The 16,401-nt window shown below is 39.1% G+C and overlaps 2 protein-coding genes across 2 annotated transcripts; one reads left to right on the top strand and one right to left on the bottom strand.

The window, feature by feature from the left end:
* The first annotated feature begins 2,670 nt into the window (after positions 1–2,670).
* Positions 2,671–4,713, top strand: LOC139096914 (CLIP domain-containing serine protease B4-like). The gene is made up of 6 exons (XM_070648669.1): positions 2,671–2,904; positions 3,469–3,490; positions 3,784–3,796; positions 3,867–3,880; positions 4,128–4,220; positions 4,502–4,713. Exons 1-6 carry the CDS (start codon positions 2,671–2,673, stop codon positions 4,711–4,713), a joined length of 588 nt encoding a protein of 195 aa, XP_070504770.1.
* Positions 4,714–5,332: 619 nt separating this feature from the next.
* LOC139096913 (thioester-containing protein 1 allele R1-like) lies at positions 5,333–13,667 on the bottom strand. Its single transcript, XM_070648668.1, has 8 exons — positions 13,597–13,667; positions 11,955–13,235; positions 11,462–11,723; positions 9,975–11,137; positions 9,098–9,251; positions 7,405–8,454; positions 5,441–5,597; positions 5,333–5,379 (listed from the first exon to the last, which is right to left on the bottom strand). Exons 1-8 carry the CDS (start codon positions 13,665–13,667, stop codon positions 5,333–5,335), a joined length of 4,185 nt encoding a protein of 1,394 aa, XP_070504769.1.
* Positions 13,668–16,401: the final 2,734 nt, after the last annotated feature.

Here is a 16,401-nt window from a genome sequence, read left to right as displayed (position 1 = left end):
AATCTTCAGTTGCAAGCAATTCTAGTGGCGTTGTAATTGGTTTCGGAAGAAGTGAAAATAAAGACGTTGAAGATGTGGCAAAGATCCTTGATATTCCATTCATAGATTACCATAAATGCAGCGAAGGTGAAGATCATCGACATCTTATCAGTCCAAGGACATTTTGTGGTGGTACAAAAGATGGAAGGGGTGTGTGTGACGGTGACAGTGGAAGTGGCGTTTATGTCATACATAATGGACGTACTTACCTTCGAGGAATTGTTTCATCATCATTATCAACTGTTTATGAATGCGATGTCAATAAATATGCTGTTTTTACAGAAGTTACTAAATTTTATGACTGGATTAATAGTGAAACATCAAGAACAACAACAGCAACACCATCATGGAGAACATCATGGAGAAAGTCAACAACACAAAAACCAAAAACGACAACAACAGTTGAGCCTACAGTCGAGTCAACTACAGAAGATGGATTTATTCATTTCAAACCAAATGAAATTGATGAAAGTTCAGAATTTGATGTCAGAATGCCTGCAGATAACACTAAAGATGAAGAAGTATCATCAACAACAACAACAACTGCTAAACCTCCTAGAGGTCAAGGAAGAACACCAAAGTACGTTAAACCAACTGCAAGACCAACAGATAATGATTATTGAATGACATTTAACTAGGGCGGCCATCTGCCGTATGTTTGCCGGGACACTGCTGTATTTTTCACCCCTGCTGCTGTGTCCCAACAATGCCCCAAAATGTCCCGATTTTTCTTTTCAGATGTTTAATTTGAGCTCAAATTTAATAAAAAGTTCTTAATAAAAATTTAAAATTTTAAACTGATTTTGGTATGCGGAAGCTATTGATCTATTTTCCTTAACCTAGACCAGTGATTGACAACCTGTGTGTCACCAGATTTGCCAATAATTAAGCAATGCATTTCCTGATTAAACTTTTCATTTGTCATCAAAACTCAACATTGCATCATTTCATTGCAACATTGCAACACTGCAACATTGCAACACTGCAACATTGCAACACTGCAACACTGCAATATTGCATCAATTTCAGAGCATGTTATTCAATTTACATTGTATACTGTTATCGGTCGTGTAACAATTTACAGGCTAAAAGGGTTTATGGCAGTGGTTGGCAACCTGTGTACTGCGGCAGACACTCGTGTGCTGCAAAATCTCTATTTTATGCTTGTTATCAATTATTTCTATGATTAAAGTGTGCCGTGACATAAAAAAGGTTGAGAAACACTGCTTTACAGCCTTGAAAGTGCAATGGCATGTCCTGCACTAAAAAATGATAATTCAAATTGGAAATAAAATTGATCATTTCGATCCTGAACGTTGAGGAAGTCAGTAAAATGTTGAAATATTTTGTGATTTTATTTTTACATCAATTTGTGTACGGAAGTATGTAGAATATTAAATTTTTACAGCATATCCTGTCAACAATTATTATTTCAAACACAGATCCAATAGACGAACCTCCAGTAACATTCCAAAATGCTGGTCAACTGGAATCACCATGGATGGTATTAATACAAATTGAGGATCTTGTGTGCGGTGGAAGCCTTATTCATGGAAAATATATAGTAACAGGTAAATGAAGGAACTGACTGCACTCTGACTGACTCTGACTGACTCTGACTGACTCTGACTGACTCTGACTGGACTCTGACTGGACTCTGACTAGACTCTGACTGACTCTGACTGACTCTGACTGACTCTGACTGACTCTGACTGACTCTGACTGACTCTGACTGGACTCTGACTGACTCTGACTGGACTCTGACTGACTCTGACTGACTCTGACTGACTCTGACTGACTCTGACTGACTCTGACTGACTCTGACTAGACTCTGACTGACTCTGGCTGACTCTGACTGGACTCTGACTGACTCTGACTGACTCTGACTGACTCTGACTGACTCTGACTGACTCTGACTGACTCTGACTGACTCTGACTGACTCTGACTGACTCTGACTGACTCTGACTGACTCTGACTGGACTCTGACTGGACTCTGACTGACTCTGACTGACTCTGACTGACTCTGACTGACTCTGACTGACTCTGACTGACTCTGACTGACTCTGACTGGACTCTGACCGACTCTGACTGACTCTGACTGACTCTGACTGACTCTGACTGGACTCTGACTGACTCTGACTGACTCTAACTAACTCTAACTAGACTCTGACTGACTCTGACTGACTCTGACTGACTCTGACTGACTCTGACTGACTCTGACTGACTCTGACTGACTCTGACTGACTCTGACTGACTCTGACTGACTCTGACTGACTCTGACTGACTCTGACTGACTCTGACTGACTCTGACTGGACTCTGACTGACTCTGACTGGACTCTGGTAGACTTTTGTGGACTCTTGTGGACGCTAGTGGACTCTGACTGACTCTAATGGTCATTGATGGACTCTGATAGGCTCTAAATGACTCTGAATGACTGATTGACTCTTTTATGGACTCTGACTGACTCAAATAGACTGAATGATGGACAGGCTCATAAAAAATACTAAAATCTTATTTATATTAATCATAGCTGCACATTGCTTCAAGTACATTAAGCCAGAAGATCGTAAAAATGAAAAAATATTAAAAAAATCAATAAAAATTAAGTTGGGCGAATGGAAGACAAATATGGATCCAGATTGTGATGATGACTCAGACGAGCAAATTTGTGATCCGGTTGTAATTATAGCACCAGTATCAATTTATGTACATCATGCCTATACCGTAGCAAATTATAAACATGAACATGACATAGCGATAGTTAAGCTTGCATGGCCACCGAGACCTACAGGACTCATTCAAAGTATTAAGTTGCCTGACAAAAGAACCTGTCGTGACACTGTAGATGATGAAATATGGACGGTAACTGCATTTGGTAAGATGGGATGAGTAGCACATGATGTCGTTAGGGCAACAATGCGTCTTACCGTTGGCAAGACACCCTCAGTTGGGTGACGCAGTGATGCCCCAGCGAACATCATGTGCTGCTCGGGTAGTTTAATGATAATCATCAATTAGGTCAACTTCCGGACAGGAGCTTTACAACAATCAAGAAGAAAATTGATTTAAAAATGATTTCGACCCGAGAATGTATAAACTTAATTAAACGTGGCGAAAAAACCATTTTTGACGAAAAAAATTATGTAAGTTGTACTCAGTTTGTGGCTGTCTCAAATTCGAGTTTTTCGGCATTAAATTGTCGAAAAATTCGAACATTTCGAACTCAGCTTATTTTAAAATAAAAATTTACGTTACGAAGAAAAGTAAAAGTAACGGTCAAAAAAAATTTGAAAAAAAAAATTAACGGTCGTTTTTGAGGAAGCCACATTCTGGTTGTACTAAAGATTGATATCCCCTAAGGGTTATGTAATTACCGAACGTCCCTATTAACATTAATGTTATTTAATTTGTTTCTAAATGTTTCAGATTTGCGGAACCGGAACACGAGGTAAGGGTTCGCTCACGGAGTACGTAACGCTCATAATTGACCACCATCTCCCCATGCCCTTTTTATGGTTCCCCATAAGGACCCCATCTCACTAAGAGCGTTACGTATTAAGTCAGGTTCGACAATTGCATGCAAGTCTTGCATACAAGTGCTTGAATTAACTTGAAATTCAAGAACTTGTATGCAAGACTTGCAAAGTGTATGCGCATATTTGCATACAATTGTCGAACCCTAGTATTAAGTTACAATTTATCTAATTTTTTAAAAAAATTCATGTTAATTTCTTAAAATAGGTGAATCAACTTGGTAAGAATTAGAATTGATAATAATATAAAAATAATAAATCTTTTTTTCCATTTTTATACTTAATTTACAGCATTGGAGATTCAGGTGAGAATTTACCTTTTTAAGTATACATCCCTAATCCACCTAATCCTTGAAAACACCGGCCACGTGTCAGATCTTGGATCGATTAGCCGAATTGTGATATTTTGGTAAAATAGTGAGTCGAAGTGGCTCGGTGACGGAATGGATTAGTACTTCGGTACTTAATTATTGCAACACCGCATTCGCTAATCTTAAAAAAGCTCCTTATGCTGAAGGAATCGACCTTATAATAACAAATTGTCCATTTCAGGAAGTGGAGCTACAACAAAGTTTAGAAATGTTCCAATTCTACAAGGAATTGTGTCTTTCGGTACATCAGATTGTGGAAAACGTGGAGTTCCTTGTAAGTATTGTTATTATCCCGATCAGCACAATGTCTTCGGTTAGGACTAAGTTGCCATCAAAGAAGAATAGAAAGGGGTCGGCTGGACAGCCTCAGAAAACATGAATCTAGGTCTGATCACCTAACCGGCTGATTTCTATCCATTTTTAAGCCAAAAACTGCCATTTGTCGTATTGTGCTGCTCGGGATAGTAACTAAAAATTCTTGAATCAGACTCAAATTCTGCTGATTTATGATGTAATTTTGAGTATAAAAATCAATTAAATTTTTTAAAATTCCAGCTGGATTGCTAAAGGTTGCATGCTATATTGATTGGATTAATACAGCAATAAATGCACTCAAAGATGCTGATTCAACTGAAAATGATATCACAACTGAAACAACTGAAACACCTGAAACACCTAAAAACGATGATGATGGTGGTTGGAGAGGAGGTGCAGAACCAGAATATCGATTTAGGGCACAACATGTTCGTCCACCATCACGATATTGAGCTTATGTTTTTGACAAATTTGAAATTTATTGTAAAATTTACAAAAGGAAATAAAATTTAAATTTTGGAAGTGGGACAGTTTACTTATTAAGTAATGCTCTTAGCCGTTGGCCCTTCCTCATAACCACCAGTTTGCTTGTTTAATGTTAAAACTGAGAATTTTTAGTACCTTTGTAATTTGGTCAGCAATAGAATCAGATGGTAAGCATTTTGTAGCACATTGGGACATAGTTCAATGGAACCAGACACAGGGCTTAAAAAGGACTGAAAATTTAGTTCTTAAGCAGAATGACTCTGACTATAGACAGTGTGACAGTGACAAAGACACAGAGGGACAGAGACACAGAGTGACAGAGACACAGAGACAGAGACATGTCGATGATATCCGGCCTCAGGATAGTGTTAAGTAAGGATATAGCCGGTTTCAGACTTTCGTGACTATGACTTGGTGCTGGATTTGGCTTAAATCAATGATTTAGGTCTGAAAGGTCTTAAATTTTGAAAACTTTAATTAATTTTAACTGAAATTCAAATTTTAAATTTATTTCTTTAATTATATTCTTATAAATTGTGGGTCAAAGTCATCCTTAAAGCAAGAACCTCCTCCTTCATTCCTGTTTCAGCACTCCCGTGAATCAAATCGATAGAATTCTATTGCAACTTTATCTGTAATTTTAAATTCAAAAAGTTATAAAATCAACCAAATTTTAAATCAAATTAGACATACCTTTTTCATTATAATCATAGATCTTAACTCCAGCATTTGCTGCTTCATTAACTATAAAGTCTCTTGTGGCTATCACATCGACGCAATAATCTCGGTCTGCATAGTAATCATTGTAGTACAAGTGAATCAATGTTCCGCCTCTTTTAGTGTCAATGTGCTGTTGAAGAGGAATTAAAATGTATTTTATGTTACAAGACTACCTGAGAAGTCTCTGTGTCTCTGTCTCTGTGTCTTTGTGTCTCTGTCTCTGTGTCTCTGTCTCTCTGTGTCTCTGTGTCTCTGTCTCTGTGTCTCAGTGTCTCTTGTGTCTCAATGTCTCTGTGTCTCTGTCTCTGTGTCTCTGTCTCTGTGTCTCTGTCTCTGTGTCTCTGTCTCTGTGTCTCTGTCTCTGTGTCTCTGTCTCTGTGTCTCTGTCTCTGTGTCTCTGTCTCTGTGTCTCTGTGTCTCTATGTCCCTGTGTCTCTGTGTCTCTGTGTCTCTGTGTCTGTCTCTGTCTCTGTCTCTGTCTCTGTCTCTGTCTCTGTCTCTGTCTCTGTCTCTGTCTCTGTGTCTCTGTGTCTCTGTGTCTCTGTGTCTCTGTGTCTCTGTGTCTCTGTGTCTCTGTGTCTCTGTCTCTGTGTTTCTGTCTCTGTGTCTCTGTCTCTGTGGCTCTGTCTCTGTGTCTCTGTGTCTCTGTCTCTGTGTCTCTGTCTCTGTGTCTCTGTCTCTGTCTCTGTGTCTCTGTCTCTGTCTCTTTTGTCTCTGTGTCTCTGTGTCTCTGTCTCTGTGGCTCTGTCTCTGTGTCTCTGTCTCTGTCTCTGTGTCTCTGTGTCTCTGTGTCTCTGTGTCTCTGTGTCTCTGTGTCTCTGTGTCTCTGTCTCTGTGGCTCTGTCTCTGTGTCTCTGTCTCTGTCTCTGTGTCTCTGTGTCTCTGTGTCTCTGTGTCTCTGTCTCTGTGGCTCTGTCTCTGTGTCTCTGTCTCTGTGTCTCTGTCTCTGTGTCTCTGTCTCTGTGGCTCTGTCTCTGTGTCTCTGTGTCTGTGTCTCTGTGTCTCTGTCTCTGTCTCTGTGTCTCTGTGTCTCTGTGTGTCTGTGTCTCTGTGTCTCTGTGTCACTGTCTCTGTGTCTCTGTCTCTGTCTCTGTGTCTCTGTGTCTCTGTGTCTCTGTGTCTCTGTCTCTGTGTCTCTGTGTCTCTGTCTCTGTGTCTTTGTGTCTCTGTCTCTGTGTCTCTGTCTCTCTGTGTCTCTGTGTCTCTGTCTCTGTGTCTCTGTCTCTGTGCCTCTGTGTATGTGTCTCTGTGTATGTGTCTCTGTGTCTGTGTCTCTGTGTCTGTGTCTCTGTGTCTGTGTCTCTGTCTCTGTGTCTCTGTCTCTGTGCCTCTGTGTATGTGTCTCTGTGTATGTGTCTCTGTGTCTGTGTCTCTGTGTCTGTGTCTCTGTGTCTGTGTCTCTGTGTCTGTGTCTATGTCTCTGTGTCTCTGTGTCTCTGTGCCTATGTCTCTGTGTCTCTGTGTCTGTATCTCTCTATCTCTGTGTCTCTGTGTCTCTATGTCCCTGTGTCTCTGTGTCTCTGTGTCTCTGTGTCTGTCTCTGTCTCTGTCTCTGTCTCTGTCTCTGTCTCTGTCTCTCTGTCTCTGTGTCTCTGTCTCTGTGTCTCTGTCTCTGTGTCTCTGTCTCTATGTCTCTGTCTCTGTGACTCTGTCTCTGTGTCTCTGTCTCTGTGTCTCTGTGTCTCTGTGTGTCTGTGTCTCTGTGTCTCTGTGTCACTCTCTGTGTCTCTGTCTGTGTCTCTGTGTCTCTGTGTCTCTGTGTCTCTGTCTCTGTGTCTCTGTCTCTGTGTCTCTGTGTCTCTGTGTCTCTGTCTCTGTGTCTCTGTCTCTGTGTGTGTCTTTGTGTCTTTGTGTCTCTGTGTCTCTGTGTCTCTGTCACTGTCTTGGGTTGAGCAAGTTGAGCAAGCTCTCTTAGCCTATTAATCTGGGATTCTTACCTTAATTTCAGGTCCTTTATCCTTAATTTTATAAAATGTATATCCACTCGGCATGTCAATTTCATAAATAACATTAACGATAGAAACTTTCGGTTTAAATTTATCATCATTAAATCGACCACAAACATTCACAATTCTCTGATTTGTTCCTGGATTTGGAACATCCGTATTAATAGTTATGGTGAATTTAGGTACGCTGGACGGTACAGTAACAATAATTTCAAAAAACATCGTTATTGTGCAGTAACCAGTACCAGAAATCTTATAAGCAGCACTTTCTGAGTCAATCGGTAGCTGAACATTCTGCTGAATATGTGAATTAAAGTCCTTAATTATCACCGACTTCCTAAAATCTCGTTCATTTCTGACGACAACATTCAGGTTCGTGTCACTCGTTTTTAACTTGATTGCCATTTCAGCTACAGCTTCTGTTATGATTGCATCATCATTCATCCTCATACCATCAAAGTAGCTCTTACTTAACAGCCAATTAACGACCGGTTCAGCTTCGGTTAACATGTGCAATTGTATTAGTGCCAGTGCCGCAAATGCCGTGTGCCTGATTAAGCAGTCAGCATCCTTTTCGGATATCTTGTAACATTTCTTATTGCCGTCACGATATGTGAAACTTTCAAGTTCACCAAGTAGGACCTGTGAGCTGTTCCTATCCTTATTAAGTGCAAATACATATGCAGCTACAGACAGTCCATAACTGGATATTCCAAATCTATTATCTGTACCTTTAAGGTACTCTAATCCATCCCTAATAAAATCATCATATTGACTGCCCAACATCTCACGATGTCTTAAAAATGGAACTAAGCAGTAAGCAGTTGCAAAATATTTAATTGACTTGTCATACTCGTCTTGTGGAGCAAAAAAGTCATAATAAAATGAGAAGTTATCAAAGGTTCCATTTTTTTGATTTTTGATAACCAGGTCTAGACTCTTAATCATCAGTGTCAAGTCTCTCGGTAGAACTTCTGTCTCGATAGCCAATCCTAAAATATTTCCTAAATATGACCGGAACCATGGATAGTCTTTGTAATTCTGTGGATATAAATTGTGGAATTTTCGATAGGGATCTTGGAAGGATCAATACAGAGTGTGGCCGTCTCAAACCCGACATTAGATTGTTGAAAAATTCAAACATTTCGAACTTATCTTAATTTGAATTAAAAATTTCCGTTACGAAGAAAAGTAAAAGTAAACGGTCAAAAAAAATTTGAATTTTAAAGAGATAAATTTTATCAAATAGACCATATGGAACCGTACAGCTCCCAAATAGACCACATAGAGTCATAAGACAGTCAAATGGACCATCCTGAGTCATATGCCTGCTAAATAGTCCATTTGGCAGTCCAGAACGCACACGGTGTAAAAAACGGTCAAAAATCCGGCTTCTGGTCGACTTGACTCCGTTCTAAAGCCTAATATCATCAAATATGACCAAGGGCTAGAGTTACCATCAACTGGGATTGGATTTTTGTCAAATTATGTGCAATTTGCGTTCAGGGCTGTCAATTAAACCATTAAGAAGTCACGAGGATGCCACACGATACCAAATGTTCTGTTTAGCTGCCTTATTACTCCATTTGGTATATTAGACAGTCAAATTAGTGTTTATAAAAGACTATGCTAGGATTTGTGCCTCACGATGCCAATTCAGACTACCCTCAAAAATCATACTTACATAATTTTCATTTAGACTACCAAGAACACTTTCGTACAGTGCTGGTGCTTCATTATTGGTAATTTCTTTACCAGTTGACTTCAAATACCGATAAGTATTAACATATCGTTTAAGCTTTGACGACTTTTGTTCAGGACACGAGCTTGGAAATGATCTGAAAAATTAAAATAAATTCATTTATTTCAGTCAAATTTGATCAAGGCATGGGTGAGGAGAATGAGAGGCGTGGGTGAGAGGTGAGAGGTGAGAGGTGAGAGGTGAGAGGTGAGAGGTGAGAGGTGAGAGGTGAGAGGTGAGAGGTGAGAGGTGAGAGGTGAGAGGTGAGAGGTGAGAGGTGAGAGGTGAGAGGTGAGAGGTGAGAGGTGAGAGGTGAGAGGTGAGAGGTGAGAGGTGAGAGGTGGGAGAGGTGAGAGATGTGAGAGGTGAGAGAGGTGAGAGGTGAGAGAAGTGAGAGGTGAGAGGTGAGAGGTGAGAGGTGAGAGGTGAGAGGTGAGAGGTGAGAGGTGAGAGGTGAGAGGTGAGAGGTGAGAGGTGAGAGGTGAGAGGTGAGAGGTGAGAGGTGAGAGGTGAGAGGTGAGAGGTGAGAGGTGAGAGGTGAGAGGTGAGAGGTGAGAGGTGAGAGGTGAGAGGTGAGAGGTGAGAGGTGAGAGGTGAGAGGTGAGAGAGGTGAGAGGAGAGAGAGGAGAGAGAGGAGAGAGGTGAGAGGTGGGAGAGGTGAGAGGTGGGAGAGGAGAGGTGAGAGAGGTGAGAGAGGTGAGAGGTGAGAGAGAGGTGAAAGAGAGGTGAAAGAGAGGTGAAAGAGAGGTGAGAGAGGTGAGAGAGGTGAGAAAGGTGAGAGAGGTGAGAGAGGTGAGAGAGGGTGAGAGACACTACTTACTCATATTTCTCCAAATTGATAATTTTAGTCAGAAAATCCCCGCTGACAATCACATCGATATTGGATAGAGCTCCCGAAAAATTAGTTTGTCGTATATAAGAATCGCTCTCATCCTCAAGTTTATGAAAATTCGACAAAACTGAATATGTCTTAACTCCAATAGGTTCAACCTTAAGGAACTTTTGTAGACGATCTGTATATTTTTTTTGGCTATTCATTCCAGTTCCGAGAGCTTCAACACGAATTCTAATATTTTCATTAAATTTTGGCTCAACAGAGCTTGTCTGACGTGATCGGATATAGAAGAAGGCAGTCTTGGCTTCACGGTACGGAACTTCTAAATTAACAGAAGCATATTGGCCAGTTTGTTCCTCATAATTAGGCTCACAGTTGTCGTAATCAACAAATTCAAATGAACTGCTGTTAAAATTGATCAATTTTAGGACAACACTGACTTGTTCCTTATTTTGGACATAATTAAAGACCATAACCTTAAGCTTAATCACTTCCTTATAACGAATTGAATATGGCAGTTCCAATTTGACGAAAAAATCATTTTTAACGACCAATTCTTGTGTCGGTGCAATGGCAAGTCCAGCATCTTCATGAACGGAAAATGCCGACACTTCCCATGTTGTTATTGAGTCTGTTGGCTTGAATATTTTCTCAACATATTCATCCTGGTTAACTGTCAATTTCTCAAATATCCATGTGTCCATAAATTCACGACGGAACTGATCCTCGGCCATGTCTACATATTTAGGTTTAGTTTCATCAGTTTTAGTGTCTTCAGGCTTATTGTCTGCAGGCTTAGTTTCTTCAGCTGGATTTTCATCTGGAAAAACGTCATCACGTTCCAGCATTGTTGCTATATCCAAATTATCACTTTGCTTGACAATTTCAGTCCGACCTAATTCAACTCTGTCAATCTCATCACGTGTACATAACTTCCAGTCTGACAAGTCATTAACCAGAATTAAATTCTCACCATCATAATCGAGGCTTGTTACGACATCTTTTTGGGTAAAGTCATTTCCATCTCTTAATGATTTAAGGCGCTTGTCAAAGGCTAATAAGTAGACTTTTGAATCAGGTTTTGACTCAAATCTCATTTTGACTCTTGCGGTTGTATCAACTGGATCTGTTGGAATTGTCATGTTGAGCTGCAGTTGGGGATGAAGACAATAGAAAGTCAGACTAAGGCACTCAGACTAAGGCACTCAGACTAAGGCACTCAGACTAAGGCACTCAGACTAAGGCACTCAGACTAAGGCACTCGGACTAAGGCACACAGACTAAGTCACTCAGACTAAGTCACTCAGACTAAGACACTCAGACTAAGACACTCAGACTAAGGCACTCAGACTAAGGCACTCAGACTAAGGCACTCAGACTAAGGCACTCAGACTAAGGCACTAAGACTAAGGCACTCAGACTAAGGCACTCAGACTAAGGCACTCAGACTAAGGCACCTGGGATATACTCACATAATTCCGTCCCAAATTTTCTGTCTCAATCAGAACCTTGCCTTGATAGATCACATCCTTGTCTCTAATATCGTACACCATAATCGTTGACTTTGGCATCATTTTTTCATCAATTTTCAGCTCAAATTCACACAATGTTTGCTTACCGCACGGAATCAGTAGATTCTCGACTATTCCAAATCTTGTTACGACAGCTACTACGAGATTGTTGAGTGGCGTTTCACTGGTTACGTAGATTCTTACATTATCGTTCATCTTTGGTCTGGAAGAAAAGGGAAAGAGATGGGTCAAGTTAAGGACCCCAAAGTGAATAGCCTACTTAAGGCAGGGGTGCACAACCTATGGCAACCTGAACGTTTATCCAAAATTCATGAAAATGCCTGTATGTCATTTGCTGATTCATTCCAGGCTAATAACCAAGTTGGACCTTCAAAAACCAAAGTTTGTGCACCACTGCCTTAGGGTACCAACCCCCAAATTCCCCAAAACTTACTCTTTCGGCAAATAGTCCACTTTCAACGAATCAATTCCAACACTGACTGATCCCTTTGGAATATTCTTATTGAACATTTTACTATTCCTAAACTTAGCAGTAACCCTCAGTGCTACATATTCATCAGGTATCGTCTGCTCATACGTAAATAGTCCATCCTTTACAGTCCCTAATATCTCAATATCACCACGTGTTGCATTTTCAAATTCAAAATAGAATGTCAAATGAATCCTTTCATAATGACTTGGAACTGGATATCCTTTCCAGTCTGTGACATAAATTTTGGTCACAAATGGCAAGCCTGGGAAGAACTTGTCAGTATGTGCAACCTTAATCTTAAAAATGTCACTATTGTGTGCATAAAATCGTCTTTTTTGTTCATATGAAGTTTGACTTTCTGGTTCCGTAAATTTAAGCTGAATTTCAAGTTCCTTTGCATCTGCTGTCCGGACACCGAGGCTGGATAAGTTGTAGTTCATGACATGCGGTTCTTTGACATTTTCAACCTTTGTATCTAAGAATATTTGACTATTTTGTGGATCAATCATTTTAATTTCAGCAGTTCCAGTCACAAACTCATCAAATGAATACTTTCCATAAATTGAGAATGTCATGATGTCTTCCTGTAGGACATGCTCCTCTGGTATATCAATGACAGCATCAAATAACGGTAATGTGTATTTTTGGACAGTAAATGTCTTGGATATGGCATATTGTGTCTTATTATCGACCACAACTGTAATTTTCCAGTCACCAAGGACTGTGAATGCATTTAAGGTATAAGTAGACTCAAAAACACCTTTAAATTGCTTCTGTTGATCAGTAAATGATGCAATGACTCGATTGTATGGATCAGTAAAGTTGACCAGAAGGGAATTACGATGGAATGGCTTTAAATCCTTGCCAATTGACAGTATTCTGTACTGTATGACATCGCCAGGCTTATAAATTGGCTTATCAGTCTGTATAAAGTTATGGAACTGACCAGTCGATGGAGATATGTTAAGTGTCTTGGTCGAACAGTGCATTTTAGTGCCAGATATTGTGGATATGTTCCTGTATAAAGTCATGATTAATTCAAATGATTTTTTACGTCCAAAATTTCTTTGTTCGTCGGGATATTGGATTGCTTTGATTTTACCATCAGTAAGCATGACTGATGATACTGAGTTACGTAGTTGTACGGATACTTCTGTCCTTTGATGGAGGTCAGTTGGGAGGATAAAGAGTCGATATGGAGCATCTTCTTGGACAAATTTTGGGGTCCATAGTGTGATAAATCTGTGGAAATAAAGGAATTTGTGATTATTTGGAATTGGTAATTAGTAAGCGGTAGCCAGCGATAGAGCCAGGTTTGGAAAGTACTTGGAATCTTCCAAAACTGCAGGCTTGCAGATAATAATGCTTATAATGACTATAACCCAAAAACTGCAGATCTGCGCATTTACCATGCAGGAAATGTAGACTTGTGCTTCTGTGCCGAACTCTAGGAATTACGAAAAGGTTTAGAGTCGTCGCTTCCAATTTTACAAAGTTACAGATTCTAACGATTGTTTATGATTTTGTCACAAAACGTCAAAAAAACGACATTAAAAGCATTACGTAATCAACGAAAGTTCCCTAAAGGACTAAGTCTTCTTACCCATTCTCACTGTTCACATTTTGAATATTTGCACTCACAAAAAGCAGTAAAAATATTAGAATTTTCAACATTTTAACGCCAGCTGTTCACCAGCTTTACACTAGAATGCGTAGTTGATAATGACTGCAAAAAATTGCGATCTTTTATATTTTTATGGCTGTTTTCTTTTATTAAATTTCCTTATTTTTTCTTTTCGAATTTGCTGACTTCATATTTTCATACAATGCAATGGTGCTGAATCAGGACTGACATTTACTGTAAGGAGAACGTTCGAAAGTTACATTACGCTAAAAATAGCTGTTCTTGACCCCATTCCCCCATTCCCCCTAACAGACAAAGATTCTGAGTATACCAACTTTTGTGAGCATTCTCATTTGTATGTTAGGGTCCGTCCACCTTAGCGCTTTGTTCATGAATCAAAATTTGGACTCCGTTAGAAAATTATAAACTCTTCCTCCCCTCTAAGTGACACATAACTTCCAAATGTCCCCTAAACAATATAGCTGTTAAGTAATATGTAAGTACTGACTATTTTAATTGTATTAGTTGAATGAACAGGCTTTCGATGGGCTCGACACATTATTACAGAGACCTTTAGGAGCTCCATTAAATTAAGGTCTTCAAATCAGAATTTCTTGATGGTAAAAGAGCTTGTGAATGATCTAAGAACTCTTGGAAGGAAGCTTTTGATTAAGACAGTGTTGAACTTGGTATAGGGAATTGACAGACGGAAGTCAGCGATAAAGCCAGCTTCAGGAGCCAACTGAGGAAGGCAATGCCTCACAATAAATCTTTATGACCAGTAAAGTAGCTAACTAGTCGCATGAACAGCATCAAAAAATTAAAAAGTAACTATATTTACACTACATAGTTACAAAATCTCTACTGTGTCAGCATGTCATGCTTGTAACTATGTAATTAAATTGTATCAGCTTATCATTTAACAAAGTATGTCAAATGATTAAGTAATTAAGTAATTTCAACATCATGTCGAGGACATCATCTTACTTACATTTTAAATGTCATTACATTGCTGGTTTATTTGCTTTTTAATCATAAACGCATAGAAAGTATGACTTAATTAACTATGAAAAACGACAATTTAGTCGATATTTTGCTGATTTAGTTAAGTTTCTTCCTGTTTTGATTATTAAAGTGTCGAGGATTAAAAAGGCTGAATTGACTCAATTTATTGAATATGAAAGACATCATTGATGTATGTCATAATTGAGTTACAAAATATTTTGATGAAGCACTAAGCAGCGTTTTTGGAGCAGAAATGGTCCCAAACAGCACAAGTAGGTTAATCGATCAATTTAAGCTATTTTAGGATTCAATCAAGGTTCAATCTGCTAGATAGTTGTCAACATAACCTATATAGTCTGACAGATAACCTAAGCAGACATCTAGCAAGACAACAGACTCGTCAACTTAGCTATAAAGCCACAACATTTGAAACAATCCAACAAATCACGCTGCATGCTGTACAAAACGTCTTATTAAGTTCAAAAAACTAGCTACGAATCTGAAAAATAAACAATCTCAAACTGATTTCTCAACAATTTTAACTATAAGAAAAAAATTTTATCAGCATAGTTAATTAGTTCACAGTTGCGTTTTGAGTCGTTCAGTTGTTAAAGTGAATGTGTCGAGAAAAATGACACAAAAAATATTCATAATCTTAGTTTTTGGGTGCTTATCATCTGCTTTATCGTACGTATTTTTAATGAAAAAATGCATTTTTTAGTCAACTTAAAAGACACTGCAGCTGAGAAACTAGGCGGTATTTTTAAAGGTACCGAGGTTTCTTACTAACTTACTTCGCTGACCGTACCGATCAATTGAGATTCATGGCCTCGTTCAGTCGGCTCCTGAAGCTGGTTCTATCGCTTGCCAATTACCAATTCCCAGTGTGCTGCTATCTCTATCGACAACTTCTTTCAATGAGTTCTTTGGCCGGCCGCTTCACTGAATAGCCGATACAATTTTTCATTGCTCCTGCTCCGAAAAAGGTCATCAGATACTGCGGTATCACCGTCTAGTTTCTCAGCCTGCCATACTCTTCAATTAGGTCAAATTGTCCACTTGAGAGTGCTTCGAATCTCACTATAAACTGTAGGACTAGCTTCGAGTACAGGTGTCTTGTATACTCTCACTTGTTAAATTATGATTAGTTCTAATAAGCTCTGAATTTTAATAGCAAAAGCTTATTTTTTTAGAAGGTTCGTCAATAACTAAGTGAGCTTGCAGTCAGCAGCCTTAGGCAAACTGTAAGAAACAGTCGAAAACTGCGGCTCTGCGCATCTAAAACGTAGAAAATGTAGACCCACAGCTTTTAACCGATCCCTATTCTTCAGCGCTCAAAGTCGACTCGGATTTTATATCGAAAATTGGAACCGACTTCATATAAAATTGGAATCGACTTCAAGCCCTTCTATTTTCTAATATAATTTTAATCTTATTCATTACAGCCAACACATTTCATTGTTTGGATCACACTTGCTGCCAGTTGATGGAGACTATATAGTTTATTTGCACGCTCACAACTTAGAACCTGATTCAGTTATAAATGTCACTTTACAGTCAGGAGATGAATATGAAAATTACAAGATTTTTGAAAATACCCAAAGAGATTTGAATGAAGAAATTCAATTTGAAGTAAGTATTAAGTTTTATTTAAAATTTAATCAAATTGCAATGATCTGGAAAGCACATGGAGGAGATATGGCTGAAAATCCGGTCGCAAGTCTATGTATCCATAGCTCCGAGACAGATTTGATGAAATTCAGACTCAAAACAAGAGTC

This window comes from Chironomus tepperi, unplaced genomic scaffold (assembly GCF_022539635.2).
Source record: "Chironomus tepperi strain 1889 unplaced genomic scaffold, CSIRO-AGI_Ctep_v1 contig_409, whole genome shotgun sequence".
Taxonomy (NCBI): domain Eukaryota; kingdom Metazoa; phylum Arthropoda; class Insecta; order Diptera; family Chironomidae; genus Chironomus; species Chironomus tepperi.
The sequence above is the reverse complement of the archived record's forward strand: the minus strand, read 5'-3'. Positions and strand labels throughout refer to the sequence as shown.